The following is an 18,667-nucleotide window of genomic DNA, read 5'->3' on the forward strand; positions in this document are numbered from 1 at the left end:
TCACCTGAGGGGGCATAGGGGAAGAATCCCCCCCTCTCCTGCTGCCCATGCTGTGGGATCAGCCCAGAGCACAGGGAGTTAGGGGCTGGGTCATGTCCAGCCTCTCCCCCACCAGCACCCCCATGTCCTTCTCTGCAGTCCCATAAAACCTCCAGATCCTTATTTAAACCCATTCCCCCCAAGAGTATAAACTTGTTCTTCAGTGTAACATATTCAACCAGGTTTTAAAGAGAATAAATTGTCAGGTCCTTTTAAAAGAGGGAGATGGAATAAAAGTCCCCTCTAAGGAATGAGGTCAAGTTTGGTGGTAGAAATAAACACCAGGAGTTTTCTAGGAACAGGAGTTTAAGTTTCAGGGTTTTATTATCAAAGTTTTGTAAAACAATTTCCGAAACTGTACATCGACATGGCACAGACTGTTGCCTACTTTTGTCTCTTTACCTGCACAAAAGTAAAAGCTCTGGAGCTGCTGGAACTAAGGAACAGCTTGGCTAACTACTCTGCATATTCCAGGGGTCATTGTGTGCGGGGAGGGACGGGACACTGCGGGACAGGAACACAAACTCATTAGTTTATACAACTTGAGATCAAGTAAAAAGTACATTATCGGGTGGACTTGCTTTAAAAGCAAACCAAGGTCAGTTTAAAATGCACTCCCTGCTGCAGTGGGTGAGCTCCTGAGCAACCGCACCTGGGATGAACTTCCACCAACCCTCCATCACTGGGCACAGGGCAGGGATTCCTTTCCTGAGGGGAGACCCATCCCAGCTCGCCCCAGATGGAACTGAACAGACTGGGAGCCCTCAGGAAGGTCAGTGCATTTTAACTCTGGCCAAGCCAACAAACCCCACCAGGAAAACCAAACCAAATCAACCCCAGCACTTGGCTTAAAACCAAAACTAAACCCAAGAGGACAAAAAGCTGGTGGGATCAAAGGCTGACCCTGGTGTGAGGTCACGTGTCAGGCTCAGGGGCTGCCCCAGGTGTGTGTTGGTGCCACATGCCCCAAGCAGCCGGAGCATCCCTGCCCTGCTCCCGGGACACTACAGGGGGACAGGGGGGTCACACACAGCCCATGCTGCGGGGGGGTCATGCAGCCTCGGCCCCAGCGAGTCCCCCCCACCCGGAGCACAGGGGTCCCTCTATCAAGCTTTGGGTGTGAGTTAGTACAGGATGGACAGACCATGGAGAGCTCGGAGCTGGATACATCTAAGATTGAGGATTAACAAGTACAGATAAAAGAATCACACGGGTGGCCAGGGGGCTCAGTCGCTCATGTCCATGTCCTCCTCGTGGTGGTCGTCCCCATTCACTTTGGATTCCCTGCCCAGGTCCCCACTGCCCTTCTCAGCTCCAGGCTCCTTCCCCTTGGGGGAAGAGCCCTCTGCCAGTTTCTTCTCCTCCTTCTTATCCTTCTCGCTGTCATAGCCCTGCTCCTCCTCGTCGTAGTCCCTTGTGACCTGCTTTGCCAGGGAAAGGGACACGTTAGCACGGCCCTGGGGTGCCGGAGTGGGGGCACATGAGGGGTGTGGGCAGGGGGGGCTCCAGGGGTTTATTAAACATACTTTCACGTCCTTGTCGCTCTCGGATTTCCGGTCTCGATCCTTCTCCTTGTCTTTGCTTTTCTTTTTCTTGCTTGTTGACCGCTCCCTCTCATCTCTGCTCCTCTCCTTGTCCTTATCCTTCTTCTTTTCCTTTTTATGCCTGTGATGACACAGGAGAAGGATGAAACCCACTCTCACCCCAGGACTGGAACACATCCAGAGTGTCACCCACAGCTCACTACAAACCCAAGGGAAGATGGCAGCAAGGAACTTCGGGAACACCCTGCACATTCATAAAACTCCCCAGAATCCCAACTTCTTAGCTCCAGATGCAGTACAACCACAAAGCTAAGGCTAAGAACATGGAACATCCCGAGTTGGAAGGGACCCACAAGGATCATGGAGTCCAACTCCTGGAGAGTAAGAATAGCAATGTGCCAGCATTTTACAAAGGAGCATCGTGAGTTCCCCGTTCTGGCAGAGGGTCACAAACACCCAGGGCCACCCCAAATCAGTGGATTCCTACTGTAATGAGGCAAAGGGAACGGGATTTTTTCCATCTCCTACTCCCACCACCCCTGGAACATCTCACCCTTGGCATTCCCAGGCAACAAAACAGCAGCTCGAGCCTGGAGCTGGTCAAGTGATGCTAAAAGGAGTAAGAGGCAGCAGAGATCCACCCAAACACACTCCATCCTCAACAAGACATGCCAGGATCTTCCCTATAGGTCACATTTTGGGAATTTTCCACCAAGACTCAATTTTTTAGCCACTCCCTGACCTTCTTGGAGACGGAGATCGGGACATTTTCCGTTTGGGAGACCTGGGCTTTTTGGGTGACCGTGTTCCACTCCGGCTCCTCCTGCGCCGTCTTTCTCTGTAGCAAAGACACAGAAGCTTTTTAATAATTTATTATTAAAGCTACAAATACATCTCCTTGTCCAAACCCAGCTGAGCTCAAAGAGTATTAAATAGTTGCTGAAATCACAAGTTAAACTTGGAGGTTTTCTGAAACAGTAACACACCTTTTGCATATATTTATTCCCTAAATCAGGAAGAGTTTGGCAGTGACCTCAGTGTCACCCTCTGATACAAAGCAAGGAGAAACTGTTAAAGCCCAAAGTATTTACCTCAAAAATAACAGTTTCAGGGGAAGAATAGAGTCCAGGTGCACCTTCCACTAGACCTGCTGCTCAACTACAAAAACATTCTTCCTATTTAATATTAAAGTGGATCAAAATCATGCTGGAAACAGAGACCAAGGAAAATCCCCTGTTCACATACCTGCTTGTGCTTCTGGATCGTCTGGTTGTGCTGTAGCTTTTGGGGGGAGTTTTAGAACGTTTCTTTTCTTTCTCTTCCTTCTTTTTATCCCTTTTAGTAAAAAAGAGATTGCCAGGTTAAGTAATTTTCAAACCATTTAAGCAGCAGTTCCTAATTTTCTATATAGGGAAAAGAAGGCAGAGCTGGCACAACAATGACAGAGCGGCACAACCTGGTCAGGATTTCTGAGGCCAGGCACATTATAATAATGGAAATAAATTATCTGAAGAAAAAATAAAAGCACTACTGTTACAGTTTCTCTGTACCAACAGCCCCTAATCTGCAACTCTAGGTGCTCACATTGTCTGCTTTCCAAGGCAGCTACTGAATGATGTTACAAGAAACAGTTACTTTAAAAAGAGCCACTGCTTCATTGTGTCCTGGGTTCATTTTTTTGTTTAAATCAAGCACCAAAATGTGGTAATTTCTAGCAAATAGTCTATCACAGAATCATAGAATCACTTAGATTAGAAAAGCCCTCCCAGACCATCAAGTCCAACCTGAGCCCAATCCCCACCTTGTCACCCAGTCCAGAGCACTGAGCCCAGTCGTTCCTTGGACACCTCCAGGGATGGGGACTCCACCGCCTCCCTGGGCAGCCCCTCTCAATGCCTGAACACTCTTTACATGAGAAAATTCCTCCTGATGTCCAACCTGACCCTCCCCTGGCACAGCTGGAGGCCCTTTCCTCTCATCCTGTCCCTTGTCCCCTGGGAGCAGAGCCAGACCTCCACCCTCCTGTCGGAGTTGTAGAGAGTGAGAAGGTCCCCCCTGAGTCTCCTTTTCTCCAGGCTGAGCCTCCCCAGCTCCCTCAGCCACTCCTGGTGCTCCAGACCCTTCCCCAGCTCCATTCCCTTCTCTGGACCCACTCCAGCCCCTTCATGTCGTTCCTGAACTGAAAGCCCAGAACTGTCCCCCACTGGAGGCGCCTCAGCCGTGCCCAGCACACAGAGATAGGCACTGCCCTGGTCAGGGTGATTTCCTGAAGCCATTACCTGGTTTTGGATGTGCTCCTGGACCTCCTGCTTCTATCTCTGGAATGAGATCTCCTTCGCCTGGGGCTTTTGGATCGCCTCCTGCTTCTGGATTTGGAATGGGACCTTCTCCTTGATCTGCTTCTGGACCGTCTGCCAGGAACACACAACACAAGGTCAGACACACAACATTCTGAGACCTGTCACCATAAGGGAATCAGTGGTAAGAGCGAGGCACAACCGGATAGAAATGCAGAGAATTATACAGAACACAATAAGAAGACTCAATCAATCAGCCCTTACTAACCTACTGTAAGGAATTATCAGTCCTATTGCAGAGGAACTCTGGGAAGTCATGTTCAAATGGAAATCAATCTTCAGAACAGTAAACCAAATGAAAGAGGCCCTTTCAAGAAGTATTTTTGAAAGAATTCTTTCAGCTCTGGGAGAGTTTTTTTAAGCCCATGAGGTACCTTTACCTGTGTCTAGATGAAGAAGGTGTCCTCCTCCTCCTCGAGCGTGACCTCGACCTTGAATGTCTTCGTTTTTCATCTTTTTTGTCTGAAAAAGGAAAAAAACACCAAGTACTATTTTAGTATTTTAAAAGATTTTATAAAGGAAATTACCTGGAGCTTCATGTAGTACCTATAAATAGATAAAATCTCATTTTGACATCCGAAATTAGGGCTTATCTACCATTTTCTTCACAAGAGGACAGAAAGAATGAACACAAGACAGAGACATCTAAGTGACATAAAACAACAGAGTTTTATGCAAAACTGAAGAAGTAAAAATTTAGAAAAGACTTAAAGTCAGTTAAAAGCTGGTAGCTGCAGGGCTATGGAAAGTCTTGTGCAAATTCCACAATCTGCCATTTTGTGAGAGGCTAAAGAACCTCTCAAATGATTGTTTTGAATTTCCCATAAAAAAGCAAAAGCAATCAGCGCATTTTTTCTGATATAAGACAAGAACAAGAGTTCTGTTCTTTTCTTGAAAATTATCAAGAGGCTGCATAATTGTATTTTCAGTGTTTCAAACTACTGCCTCTCAGATTTGGTGTTTCTGACATTTGTGGGAGAACGGCTGCAGCTTGTTCCAAAATAAAATCTGCTGCAAAAGCTACAAAAAAGAGAATTATTTACAAGCCTCCACAGATTAAGATCTGAGATAAAAGAAACCACCCCTGAGAACAAGCATCACTAGTGTGTCGGGTGGTGAGGCCACTGCTGTTCCCATAAAATCTCAGAGACAGCAACATGAACTGGGCATTTTGCAATCTTCAAATAAGTGAATTTTGGAAAAAACAATAGCTTAATCCCTAACCCATCCTGCAGGACACATGGAGCATCTACTGCAGATAAGTTCAAACCCTGCCACCTACAAATGCAGCCAGTACAAAGCAAAGGCATTAAGCCAATATTCTGCAGCCCAGCTTTTATCATGTACTACATCAAAGTGCACGCTGAAGGGAATGGCTCATCCCAGGGTCTGGAATTACCTGGCTCTATAGCAGCAGAGATTAAGGACTGTGCTTCTCGGACCCTCTTCATCGCTTCCTCGATTTCTTTACTGGAGGTATCTGATTTCAGACTCGGGGAGACAAGACCTGCAGCCACATGGTTCAACCTGGGGAACAGAGTTCCAGAAATTCATATCAATGAATCTAAGAGATAAAGGTCTCCACTGTTTGAGCCTGTTCTTAGAATCAGGGAATCCTGGAATGGTTTGGGTTGGGAGGGACCTAAACCTCATCTCAGGTTTAAACCTCCCAGGCAACCATCAGTAAGACAAGAGGGCATGATCTTAAGCTCTGCCAGGGGAGGTTTAGGTTGGATGTTAGGAAGAAATTCTTTACAGAGAGGGTAATCAGGCATTGGAATGGGCTGCTCAGGGAAGTGGTGGATTCTCCATCCCTGGAGGTTTTTAAGATGAGACTGGATGTGACACTTAGTGCCATAGTCTAGTAATCATAGCAGTGTTGGATCAAGGGTTGGACTTGATGATCTCAGAGGTCTTTTCCAGCCCAGTTGATTCTATGATTCTCGTTCCACCCCTTGCCATGGGCAGGGACACCTTCTACCAGATCAGAGTGCCCCAAACGCTATCCAAACTGCCAGTTGCCTCCCACAGGACAAGGCTTGGCCACTGAATTCCCACAGATATTCCCCAGATCCCATGCAGTGCAATGCAAGTATTAATGAACGTTGATGCTTACTTTGGATCCACTGTGCTCATCAGTTTTAGGAGCTGATCTGCTGCAAGAGACTGTGAGGGAAAAAAAAAAACCCAGCAAGTTAAAATCATGTGTGCGCTCAGGATTATCTTCCTTGAACGTCCCCTCAGCAGTGGCTAAGGCAGGAATTCTTCACAGATGGAAACACCAGACCAGAACACCCCCAGACAAAGAGGAAAAGGCACATTGATCTGGTTTGACTGGGGGATGGTGGAAGGATGTGAACATCACACTGCAGTGGTGTTCAGGGGCTTTATTTTCCACAGCAGCCAAACACAGGCCCTGCCCTGGACAGAATCAGGGCATGAAAACAGAAATATATAAAAATACACTGCTGGTAAGTAAGTAAATAAATAATAAATAATAACAAAGCTTCCTGTCCACTAAAGGCCTCAATGCCTATTTATGAACAGTAAACATCTAAAAATTCTATGGAAAAATGTATTCTACAGCTCTTAGGAAAATCCAGGTGTTATTAGGATTAGTCACTTCCTGTACCAGTGAGGTATTAACAAAATGTTTAGCCCTCACTCATTTTCTTTTACATGTATGTAACAGTTTGTTGCATTCAGCTGGTTTAATGCACAGGAGACAATTCCCCGTCACACCAACTTTAGATTTTTCTATTTTAAAATTCTATTTTTTCCATTTGTCATTTCATATTCACCATGATTTGCTTTTCTTCCAAACTGAATGCATAAAGAGAATGCTAATTGCTGGGTTTTTCAGCAGTGCATTTAATTATTGCTACTGTACAGTTTTTGGTTCTTATATCTTAAAAATTCTATTTGTAAATATATAAATATGCTCAGTATGTTAATATAGTTTTGTATATTTATATAAATATATTCAATAGTCTACTATTACTTAGTACTTAAAATCTTGTTATCCAGCTTTAACAGCCTAACAAACTCTTCTATCTGTTTTCTACACCTAAAAGATTAAAAAGTCAAACTATTTTTTTTTACTCTAAGTACAAGACAGGTTCATGGCTTGATAATGACACATTTAAAATATTTCACTACTATTCCCAAATTATTTCTCAGGCCTTTCCAGCATTTAATTTGATATTCAAGCAGATACTCTTTATTCCAAGCAGGTTTTCACAGAAACCAATCACTGGAGTTTCCAGCCAGTAAATATATGAAAATTACTTTTAAAATAGAAAAGAGAGGGGACAATGAAGGGTATTTTGGGCCATACCTGAGAGTTTAGGTTTGCTCCAGGAAGCCCGAGAGCAGCAAGGGCAGGATCAAGAGCAGGAGCTCCTAAAGCAGCTAAAGGGACAGCACCAATCTGGGACAGAGACAGCAATTAGAGCACAGTCATTAATAAAAACCTGGGTTAGCAAGGAGAAAATCAACATTCCCACACATGAGACATGTGGAAACCTGAGCTGGGCTTTACTTCAGCTTCCAGCTACAGGAAACATTATACAAAGGTCAGAGAGAGTGTTCAGGATTCCTTATTCAGGGATTCCAAGGCTTACTATGTATGAAAGTGGATGAAATTGTGCTTCCTCTGCATCCTGACAGGTAGGGGGGAAAAAAAAGGCAAAAAAGTAAAGCACTCCACAAATTTCAAGGAATAGTTTAAAACGAAATGATATTCCCAGTGCTAAAATGAAAATTCCTTATAAGTTTCTCAGGCAACCACCTCATTTCTAAATCAATCTAGGACTGAAATGTTAAAAGGGAATGTAACAGTATCACATCTTTGCAGATTTCTCAGATCTAGTTAAAACTGGCAAATGGGTTAAAAAAGCTACTGGAAGAGGAAGTAGGATAATGACATAGGTCTGAATTCCTTAAATTCCTCCAGAAGCCTCATTAAAGCACCTCATGTTTGGCCATTTAAAGTGAGATGATCAACAGACACTGAAACCAAACACACTTTGAAGATGTGTTTGAAAAAAATGACTTCACTGAATTCCCATCACGTGGATGTGTTAAATATATTCCACCATTAAGTGAACTGGGACCAGGCTGGGATACAGAGTGACAGAGCTCAAATTAATGTGGCTCAACCACCATTCTCAGGAATTTATATACACAGTTCTTAGTGAATGGAATCTTTCAGGCTGTATTTGATTTTTCCAACCCTTTCCTTGTTTAAATTTAGGCTTTTCCCACCATATTGGGTTAAATATCTTCTGAGCAGTTCCAAGGCAAGGGGACCCTTCAGCTAAGCTGAAGTAGGTTTGAGAACTGCAGAATTAATGAAGCCTTATTATTATTAATTTGCCTCCTGACTTTGATTCTCTGTTCCCTGATAAGAGATGTGTGTTCCCACAATGCATTACTCTCACTGTTCATCTTCCACACGAATTCTTGTGGGTTGAGATAACGAGGCTCCAATTTTCCCCTCAGCTGGAGTATTAATGAAAGGAATCTCCCAGCATGGCAGCTCCTTGGACTCCATGAATTTAAAACCTATGAGATCTCTACTGCTGGCAAATCTGTAAGTACAATGGATAAAAAGGGATGGGAGACAGAAACAAACAGGGCCCTGAGACACCAGAAGCATCATTTCAGGGAAATAAGATCCCATGTAGCAACTAATCACTGTTTTGCCCCAGTCCTATCAGAGCTGTAACAAACCATCAGGGTTTGGAACTATTCTAGGAATTGCAATTAGCACCTAAGGCCTGAAAAAAAGAGCAGGAGTGAAGTGAGAACACAGCAGAACACACCCAATGGTCTCCCCTGGCCCAGCCCAGGTGAGATCCTACCTGAGAGAGTGGGTTGGGAGTGGGCAGCAGTCCACCTCCGGGCAGCAGCCCAGCCACTGCATTAGCTGGTGCCAAGAGAGACAAAGCCTTAGTCTCATCAGGAATGACTCCTGCAGAGAAACAGCCTGGCATTAGAGTGCATCCCATCCCAGAGGCAGAAAATACACAAATACACCCAGCAAAGTCTCCCTGATACACCACCTGAGTTTGTTGAAAGTACTTATGTTGGCTAAAATACAAAGCTTGATGGCTATTAATATTTAGCATTAACTTTTTTGTCAGAATGCAACTTCAATGGGTGAAAATTTGACTGTTCCTTTTTCTCTACAAAAGGTTAAGTTTCTAGAGCAAAAAAATAGCACAATACACACTACTTTTTTGTTAACACTGCCAAGGTTTCATCACCTGTACTCGATTTTTAAGTCATGAACCAAACGTAAGCAAGCACAGTCGGTTCTCCAGGGGTGTGCTCTCAACTTTCAAAAGCTGTTTTATGAACAACGACTCGTGTCGGCTGCTTCACTACAAAGCACACAGAAAAATCAAGATACACAAGACAAAAAAAGTTTGATTTAGGGGTTAATAATATGGTACAGTTCACTATTGTTTTCTTTTACACCTACCATACAAATTTTGTCAAACTTAAAGAGAAGGGATGGATATTTGGGGTTGAATCAAGCGTAGGGCTTTTGCTGACGTGTCATATGGAAATGCAAGTCCCTGCAGGTCTCCAAGAAGGCTGTGTGTGTGTCTGGGGGTGGCTGGTGGATACAGGGAATGGTGGCACATTCCTTACCTGTGCAGTAAAATGCATTTGTTCCAATATGTGCCACGCTTAGTGTACCAAGAATGCTGCTACAAACTGCCATGGCAGAGGGGACTTCTGGCCCAAAATCTTGCAGCCAACTAAGACAAGTGTCTTATTTCTCTGCCTGCTCTGCACAGGGAATTTTAAGGGCCCTACTAGGAAACAATTGTGTAGGTATTTTTACTCTATCCAACAGCAAAAGCCCTATACAGATGGATTAATTTGTTAATGTGCCCAAGCCCCCAAAATGAGAGTTCAATAAAACAATTTTACTATATATTTGCAAATACCAGTAGTGTTTCTGTAATACACATTAAGAAACTGCATCTCATCATAAAACATACAATATGTACAGGGCACTTAAGAGAAACTGGATAAGCTGCAGAAGAAAACTGTTGGGTGGTATTTTCAGCAGGGCCTGGTATATAGTTCAGGCTGAACCAGGGAAAAGAACTGTAAAACACAACAACAAAAAAGAAAAACCACTGTTAAATAAAGGTAATGGTTCCTCCCACCTATACTGAGAAGTGCCGATAATCTACACAAACGTACAATACACAGCACTGTTATCTGGCCCGTGGCACTGAGCTGGCAGCAATTTAGATACCCAAAGTTATGGAGGGACAGGGGGAAAAAGGTCATGGAGGCAAAGGGCAGTAATGCATAAATATATCAACATACCTACAGAGAGATTATGGGGTAATTTTGCATGCAAAATTATGTCTCAGAGGATATTTATCAATTACAGCTAAACATTTCAAATTAGCGCAACTACAACATTTCTGGCATCTAAATACAAATCCTCAGACTTAGCTCGAGACACCTCATAGAAGATCTGCATCCATTAAAAAAAATCATGCATCTGATCCTCTAATAGTTTCTTTAAAAAGTATTTAAATAAACTACAATTGAAAAAAAGCAATGAGGCCCCTCACCAGTTAATTTTCATGCTTCAAGAGCTTTTTTTACTGCTGCTTTGTTAGAACCATGAAATACTGCATGAATGTGTAGAAATGAAAGAAAAAGAAACAGACAAAAGAAACAAACATTAACCAAAGAACCTAAACACCCCCCCCAGCCATCTTTAACCTTAAGAGTTCCTTCCAAATCCAGGAATAGCCCAGAGAAAATGACAAATACTAAACCTTACCGTAGCCTTTGTGTATAGTTCTATAACACAAAGCAACAGCCACCACCAAAGTGTCTGTGTGAGCTAAAACTTGGGATAGGGGGGGAATTATTGCACTGAACAGATAATAAACATTTGCTTTAGTGACAGGCAATATTGACACAGAATTAATCAGCACAGTAGAAACCAGAGAGAGGAGGGCCCCGTTCACAGTAGTTCAGCACATGCCTGGCTTTAAGCACATGAGCAGTGTCACTGGGGTTCTTAAACTTGCTGTTTGGTGCTCAGTTTGTTCAACTGGGACCCCTGCACTCTGAATTTTAAGGGAAAACTGTTCTCCAGTACAGGGACAGGACCATGGGATTACCAAATCAGGGGCAATATGTTATTGGCTGAACATATCTCTTGTGATATGCCAAAACCATCAAATTCTGAACTGCTCAAACACCACAAGGTACAGCCCACGAGGAACTCCTTGATTTAACAGGCCCATTACAATATTCTGCTTTAATAATTTGATTTTCTTTACACAATCTCAAGCAAAACTACTGGGCAGGTTTCTCTGTGTGCCAGATTTATCCACAGTGGACAAAGCGAGACTGACAAAGAGAAAAGTAGTTTTATCCTTGTAGGAAGAGTTAAACACGGACATTATTCACATGGGCCTTGGAGAACATTCCAGCACTAACTCTGCTGGACTGGTGCTGTATTTAACACACAGACAAGGACAAGATGCCTTTCAGCTCTGCTATTACACCTCAACTAGTGGCAGCAGGAGCAGTAACTCCATTGCAGGGGGGGGTCTGTACCCTCAGAGAGCAGCACAGCTCAAAGGCCACGCTGCACATTCCTACACTCCAGGGATTAAGTTTCATTTGTTAAGTTTCATATCTTTTACGCGTCAGGAATACAAAGATAAGATAGGACAGCTCCCCAGGCCTCAAGAGACAGCTACAGCATTACAGTGTCTTGATTACAGGTCTGACCCCAGGCCATGTACCAAACTTAATCTGCAAGATTTTATTAAATTCAAGCTTTCCCAGAAGTAAATCAAGAAAAGTACAAGTACAATGGAAATCAGTTACTTCTAAAGCAAGTCTAGAAGAGTTTAATAAGACTTCTGTAAGAAGAGGTGTCTTCTCAGCACTTTGCTTTTAAGGTAAGTTCCAAAAACCCTGCTCATTGCCTTTCAAATTACTGTAACACCCTAAAATGTAAAAATAAAAAGAAGAAGAGAAAATGTAGTTAACAAGTGGTTACACCAGGAAAACACTTGGGGACTTGAGTGCTTGCTGGCCTTTAGTTAATGGCTAGAATCCCCTGTAGCTGCAGAGGACCCACTGTTTTTCAGTCATCTGGAAGGGCTTTGCATTTGCCTTCTCCACTACAAAAATCACACACACAAATAACAGAGAGAAGAGTTTATTATTTAGCGAAATTCTATTAAATATATCAAGGATGAACAAGACAACTTGGATTAAAAAACTAGGACCAGTGCCCATGTGGCACCTCTTGGAAGATCTCACTTTTGAATTAAAGCATAATTATTCAAACCCTTGGTATATTGGACTCCACAAGGAGAGCGAGGGCCTTTATGGGGTGTTCCCAAATAAATGCAGTGGCAGCATATCCCAGAGGAATGCTAGTTCCTCTCCCATGCACTCTAGGGAGGGACAAACCATTCTCATGAAGAGAGTGAAAGTAGTAAATGCTTAATTATTAAGGCAAAAGTTGCTTAAAATATTGACCTGTTTGCATTTAAGTACGTTTGGGAAATGTCTCATTGAGACAGATACAGAGCAAAATTTGCAAACAATTCTGCCTAAAATGTTATTATTCTAAACTTCAAGACACACAAAACTTCCCACTTTCATGAGGTGAATGAAATCATTGAGCCCAGGGGCCAAAGGCAACATACCAAGGGTTTCAGGATGGAGATATCTGAGTGTTTGACTTTGGACTAACGCTGGGTTTTGTGCACTAGACAGGAATGAAACCCCACCAAAGGTGGCTCTGTGGGCCATTAAACAAGTCACAAACCTTCTGCATAGGGCACGACTATGAGGGCTCTGTCCACGAACACAGTGTTTGTCAGGTGCTGCGCCACCACCGCCGAGTCGGGGTCGTGGAACTTCACAAAGCACACACGCGACGACACCGGCAAGGGGGAGTCACTGCGGGAGAGAGACAGGGAACAGTCACCAGGGGTTACACCACACCCAGCCAAAATTGCACAAATAACCTTTATTGCCTCACTTGAACTGGGCAATAGTTGTCAGGCTCAATATATCCTTGAGCAGGCACCTAAATGCAACTTAATTTTTGTCTGGGAGAAAGGAAGGAGGTGAAGGAAAATGTTTCCGAGGAAGATAAAAAGTTACCAACTCTGTATCAGTTAAACCCAGGGGTTTTACACTCTCCAATCTAGGCCCCAAATTGCTTATTAAGGTAAATTATGACATGAAGAGGGTGATGATTAAAAGATCACTGTGACTTGTGACAAGGGCAATGTGGGGACAGGACGTGGGGTGATGGCTTTAAGCTGCCAGAGAGCAGGGTCAGATGGGATACTGGGAAGGAATCCTTCCCTCTGAGGGTAGTGAGGCCCTGGCACAGGTTGCCCAGAGAAGCTGCGGATGACCCATCCCTGGAAGTGTCCAAGGCCAGATTGGACAGGACTTGGAGTAACCTGGAATAATGGAAGGTGTCTGGCAGGGGATGCAACTGGATGGGCCACCATTCTGTGATTCTGTTTTATTCATCAACCCAATTTCATACAAGCTTCTAGACCAAACTTCACCATTCTGCTTCTCCCACACACAGCAATGCCATGTTCATCCTAAGGGATGCACAGTGCTGAGCTCGTGTCTGTCCTTCAGTAGTGAACAATAAAACACAAGTTCAAGAAACTCAGCCAGGCAATGCTACAGTTCATTCTATTGAGTAAAAAGCTCCTAAACACAGACCTCTCTACAAGGGAGGTCTGTACCTACTCCTCAGCTCAGAACTAGCCTACCTAAAAAAAATCCCAGACACAGAAAATCCAAACAAGAATCTAGACACTGAGTCACTTGAAGTCACTTGAAAAACAAACAAACAAACCACAGAAATATCTACTTCCTACAACAACCAGAAAGAATTGTACAACTACAACTGTGCCTTCCCTAAAATAAAACAAAACCAAACTCCCCAAAACCAGATGCAGAGTCAACTCAGTAATCTAAGTCCAGAATGGATTAAAAAAGTCCCTATGTCCTGAAAGTGGTACATATTTTGCTTTAATTGGATGTATAAAATAAAGGACAGAAAGTAAAATTATTCTGCAGACAGAGCTGTGCAACAGATGAGTTAAAAGCTGACTCCAGAAGGCACAGGAAGCAGTAGCATGTCCTGAAGCCCGTGTTCCTACCCCAGGCCAGGGCACAGTTGCTGTTTGTTCTGCCCTCATCTATCAGGGGCACAGATCAGCCTGAAGAGCTCAGAAAACATTCACGCATCGCTGACAAAGATCTTCCTGATCTTACTGAATTCCCAGACAATTCAAAGACAAGCTTTTCCAGTGCATCCCCCCAGCAGCACAGCTTTATCTGGGTTGCTGGAGGCTGATCAAGCCCTTCAGCTCTGAGAGTTGTCAAAATTCAGGGGAGTGACTCCGGCACACCCAGACAGAAATCCAGGGTCTATTTTGGTCTCCGCAAATGCCAAACCCTCTCTCACCTTCACCCCCACCTCAGCTCAATGTGCACAACTCAACTACTGCCCACAATGTCCCTCAGATCACACTTTAATAACTTTAAATTTAACCTCAGCTGAGAGACTAGATAGGAGCCAGCACACTACAGCTTTTAAAGCATTAAAATTAGAAACAGCCACTTGCTCCAACAGCTTGCAGATTGAATAAATTGGGAATGAACTGCAGTGATAAGTGGCCCAGAGATAGAAATATTAGAACTCTGAGCCCTTTTGGACCCAGGAATCCACAGCTGAAATTGTGCCTTTTTAACCCATAATAATAAGTAATAACATAATTATTATTAATAGTTAATAATAAGAACAAATAACTAGGAAATAAAAATAAACATAATTAATAATAACCCCCTCCAAATAATTAATAAAAATGTAAAACCAAAGAAACAGGTGTTTAACAAAATCTCAGCAGTAAAATTGTAAAGAAAAGTAAATCAAGGAGTGATGGCACAGTTGAAGGATTTACTCATCTAAGTTGTAAAAAAATTACACAACTCATTACATAAAAGCAGTACAACGTTTTCAGGCATTCTTAAAATGTCTGTGATAACAAGGGAATGTTATCAAGGATACAGGGTAGACTCTACTGAGTCTTTAGTAGATCCTGTTTACAGCCAGGAGCACCACAAGGAATGCTTTGGGATAGCTGAGTTTTTCCTAAAATAATGAATCTAATGTAACTGACAGTGTTGGGCAATGCCTCTGCAGCCTGACATTTCATATACATCTGTGTGCTGCACTTTTAAAAATGGCATTTCCACTCACTCTCAAATCCAAGTTGAATGAAATCCATCAAGAACTGAATGTTCTCAACAGTTCCAAAAAAAGCCACCATCCATCATTATTGTAATTCAGCAGAGATTGAAACACTCGGTAATTGTCTCTCAGCCTGGATACACGAGGATTTCCTGGGGCTGAACAATGGGCCTGGACTACAGAAGACTCAGGAATCCATCCCCTCCACTTTCCAGTTTGGATGAAGCTTTATGGAATACAATAAAGAAGAGAACCATGCAATAGAGCTGGGGGAAAGCAGGAGGAGGAGGGAAGTAGAGTTTGGAGAGAGGAAGAATAGAAGTCACAAAGCTGGTTGTGGATTAAAGATAAATGTGAAATAGGTGGTTATTAACTGGAGTAAGAGGATGGATAGGGGAGAGAAACAGAAATGTAGGGAAACTTGGGAAGTTATGTCTGATCCGGCAGCCCAGGAGAATAAGGAAGTTCTAGAGAAGACAGCAGAGTCAGAGTGACACAGATCAAACAAGGAGGTGGAGCAAGGGAAGTGGGATTGCTTACTCAAAAATGCTACAGGCAAGAAAGAATCCCAGCAGGATCCAGGACACAAAGGGATTCAGATGATGGAAAGAACTCTCAGACTATAACTTGTATCCTGTACCCCCCCAAAAATGAATGAACACCATGGGCAGGGAAAAGTCAGGACCTGGAATTTAAAGAAGGGCCAAAAAAAGGAAAAGGAACAGCAAAAGAACCTGTCACTATTAGAAAATGGGTGAAATGGAATTGGGGTCTCTGAAGCACCTCGAGAGCAGATCCCTGGGGGATCCCTTGGGAGCACACCAGGGGGTCCAGAGGCACCAGAGCCCTTGGTACACAAAGGGAAGGACACCAAACCATACAAGGAATCTCTTAACAGATTAGTTAATGAGTATCTAAAGCCACAGTTTCACCATTTACCTCTTAACAACTTTCTTGAAAAACGAGGCAAAGTGTTAAAACCCAGAGCAGTTCTCTCCCATCCACTACAGTTATCCCACCTGGGAACGAGAAAACTCACGGCTGGAACTGTCCCTGGATTTCGGGTACAATTACATTCCAATTCCAACCTGAAACTGCCAAAATCCCACCCAAAGACACTGCGAGAACACCAGTAATCCTCTTTCTGAATGTGCACATCCAGCTGTCAGGATGGCTGGGTTTCCCTTGGTTTGTCCTAGCAAGGATTGAAGACTCAGAGAGAAAAAAAAAAACAACAAAAACAACAAACAAACAAATAAAATGTGATAGCTCTTTTCCCTCTAAATAAAAATTCCAAGTACCTTTGGGCATCGCAAATAATTGAGTTCTTGTTTGATTATTCTCCAATCCTTTTTCATCATGGCAAAACCAAACTCATTAAGTTACATAATGAATATGCAAAACAGCAACAGATAATGACATCGGGTCTATAAATCCAATCAAACTGACATAACCATCACCAATGTTAACACTCAAGCTCTGTATTGCATCAGAAAGGATCCCGAAAGCCTTAGTCTCACCAGAATTTAATTGCAAGCAGAGACATCAAAACTAACCTAGATTTTTTTTTTTGTTTGTGGATACTTCCACATTGCTGAAACTTAGTTTTCAGATTATACACACATGATCAATGTGTATTATTTGTATATTAGTGGTTACCTGACCATTTTGCACAGAAATCTCTGCAAGGAATGCGTAAATTTGTATATAAATTTGAGCTTTATGGCCATAATCTACAAAAAGCCACAGTTCTCAAGGTGATCTAGACAGCACAGGTTCCCTAGGCACAACCCCGGGACAAATGGGCATTTCCCGGGAGGATCACACGTGTGACCACACGCCCTAAATTACCACCGACTCCCCGCAATTCCTGCTAAGAACTCAAACTCCTTGGGGTGCGCCTGAGAACCCCGGGTCCCCGGGATGGGGCTCAGAGAGCCCCCCCGAGCGCTCCCGCACGCGGCCGGGCGGGACCCCCAGGGGCCGTGGGAGCGGCCCGGGCCGGGATCCGCGGGTGAGACGGGCTGGGATCCGCCGAGATCCCTCGGGAGCGGCAACGGCCCGAGAAGGGATCCCCCGGGATGCCCAGGGGCGGGAGCGGTGGCGACCCGGCCCGAGCTTCCCCGGGATCCGCCAGGAGCGGGGGCGGCCCGGGCCGGGCTGGGCGGCGCAGGCGGGCGGAGGCGGCGCTGGGCCGCGGGGAGGGCGCGGGGGGGGGGGGGGGGGGGGGGGGGGGGGGGGGGGGGGGGGGGGGGGGGGGGGGGGGGGGGGGGGGGGGGGGGGGGGGACAGAGGGCCCGGGCTGCACTCACTCCGGGGGAAAGAGGCGCAGCTCCTCGATCTTGCCCAGGAAGCCGAAGAGGGTCCGCATCTGCTCCGAGCTGGCGCTGGGCGAGACGTTGGTGACCTGGATCACGTCGGTGCCGCTGCTGGAGGCCATCGCGCCGCCGCCCGCTCCGCCGGTGCTGCGGGGACACGGCGGGGCGGGTGAAGCGCGGTGCAGACTCCCGTTACCCCGGAGCGGCCCCCTCGGCCCGCGGCCCGTCCAGCTCCCCCCGATCCCGCTCCCGCTCCCGGCCCGTCCCGGCCCCGCTCCCTCACCAGCCTGCCCGGCCCGCAGTGTCCCACAGTGCACCGCGCCGCGCCTGCGCGCCACCACACCGCACGCGGCCCCGCGCCTGCGCCGCGCAGACACCGACGCGCGCACACACCCGCGCGCCCGGGGGCGGCGCGTGCGCAGAAGGGGTGCTTCTCCCCTTACCCCCCAGGCTGCCGCCCGCCCTCAGCGCGCGCGTGGGGGAATGAACTGCGCGTGCGCGCGGTGGCGTGAGGAGGGGGTGGGGGAGGAGCACGAGCGGCCCCGCGCGCGGGAAACCGCGTGGGAAGGGCCGGGGGGGGGCCATGAGGGGTTATGGGGAACCGTGAGGGGTCTGGGGGGCTGTGAAGCGGCTGAGGGGCCCGTGAGGGATCTGAGGGAGCCATGAGGGCTCTAAGGGACTTTGAGGGGTTTGAGGGATCGTGAGGAACCATCAGGGGCTGTGAGGGCTCTGAGGAGACCTGAAGAGACATGAGAGGACTGTGAAGGGTCTGAGGGGCTGTCCAGCGTCGGTGGGACCGTGAGGGGTCTGAAGGACCATGCCAGGCCATGAGGGGCTCCAAGAGATTGGGGAGGGGGGGGGCATTATTTCCTCCTCGTTTCATAAACTAAATTGTGACAAAATTTACCGTCCCAGAAGTGTGAGGTTGGGGTGGGAATTTCTCTTAAATATTAGGGGAAGAAAACTAGTTGCAGGTATTACAGTACAAAACATGCTATTTCCTGATGACTTTGCTGCTTTTCTATAAATGTGTTTCCCCATAAAGTCACTGCATGTAAACAACTTAAAACAAGCCTTATTTATTAACGAAGCTGAAATTCTACCA

At 45.4% G+C, this 18,667-nt stretch overlaps 1 protein-coding gene across 7 annotated transcripts; it reads right to left on the reverse strand.

Annotated features, from left to right (window-relative positions):
- Nucleotides 1-332: 332 nt before the first annotated feature.
- SRSF11 (serine and arginine rich splicing factor 11) lies at nt 333-17,872 on the reverse strand. 7 transcript variants are annotated; one of them, XM_027891083.1, is made up of 13 exons: nt 17,846-17,872; nt 17,557-17,709; nt 12,783-12,916; nt 8,806-8,915; nt 7,278-7,370; nt 6,057-6,106; nt 5,340-5,467; nt 4,321-4,402; nt 3,863-3,994; nt 2,829-2,918; nt 2,326-2,421; nt 1,566-1,704; nt 333-1,460 (listed from the first exon to the last, which is right to left on the reverse strand). In XM_027891083.1, the coding sequence occupies exons 2-13, from the start codon at nt 17,682-17,684 to the stop codon at nt 1,266-1,268; spliced, it is 1,377 nt and encodes a 458-aa protein (XP_027746884.1). In that variant the 5' UTR covers nt 17,685-17,709; nt 17,846-17,872; the 3' UTR covers nt 333-1,265. The 7 variants fall into 7 exon arrangements, with proteins under 7 accessions (XP_027746884.1, XP_027746883.1, XP_027746888.1 ...); XM_027891082.1 differs by having other exon boundaries at nt 333-1,463; XM_027891087.1 differs by lacking the exons at nt 12,783-12,916; nt 17,557-17,709; nt 17,846-17,872 and adding an exon at nt 9,211-12,776 and having other exon boundaries at nt 333-1,463.
- Between the last annotated feature and the right edge of the window lie 795 nt (nt 17,873-18,667).

The sequence above is a fragment of the Empidonax traillii genome, unplaced genomic scaffold (assembly GCF_003031625.1).
Source record: "Empidonax traillii isolate 1590-97213 ecotype Southwest subspecies unplaced genomic scaffold, ASM303162v1 scaffold309:size1915965, whole genome shotgun sequence".
Lineage (NCBI taxonomy): Eukaryota > Metazoa > Chordata > Aves > Passeriformes > Tyrannidae > Empidonax > Empidonax traillii.

What these genes read in the sequence shown, in the direction of transcription:
- SRSF11 (XM_027891082.1), bottom strand. Translation starts at nt 17,684, where the DNA reads ATGGCCTCCAGCAGCGGCACCGACGTGATCCAGGTCACCAACGTCTCG. An exon ending in ATGAGCACAGTGGATCCAAA is followed by an intron (nt 5,468 to 6,056) that starts GTAAGCATCAAC and finishes TCTGTTCCCCAG; the next exon opens with GTTGAACCATGTGGCTGCAG. An exon ending in CTCTGCTGCTATAGAGCCAG is followed by an intron (nt 4,403 to 5,339) that starts GTAATTCCAGAC and finishes TTCCTTTTTCAG; the next exon opens with ACAAAAAAGATGAAAAACGA.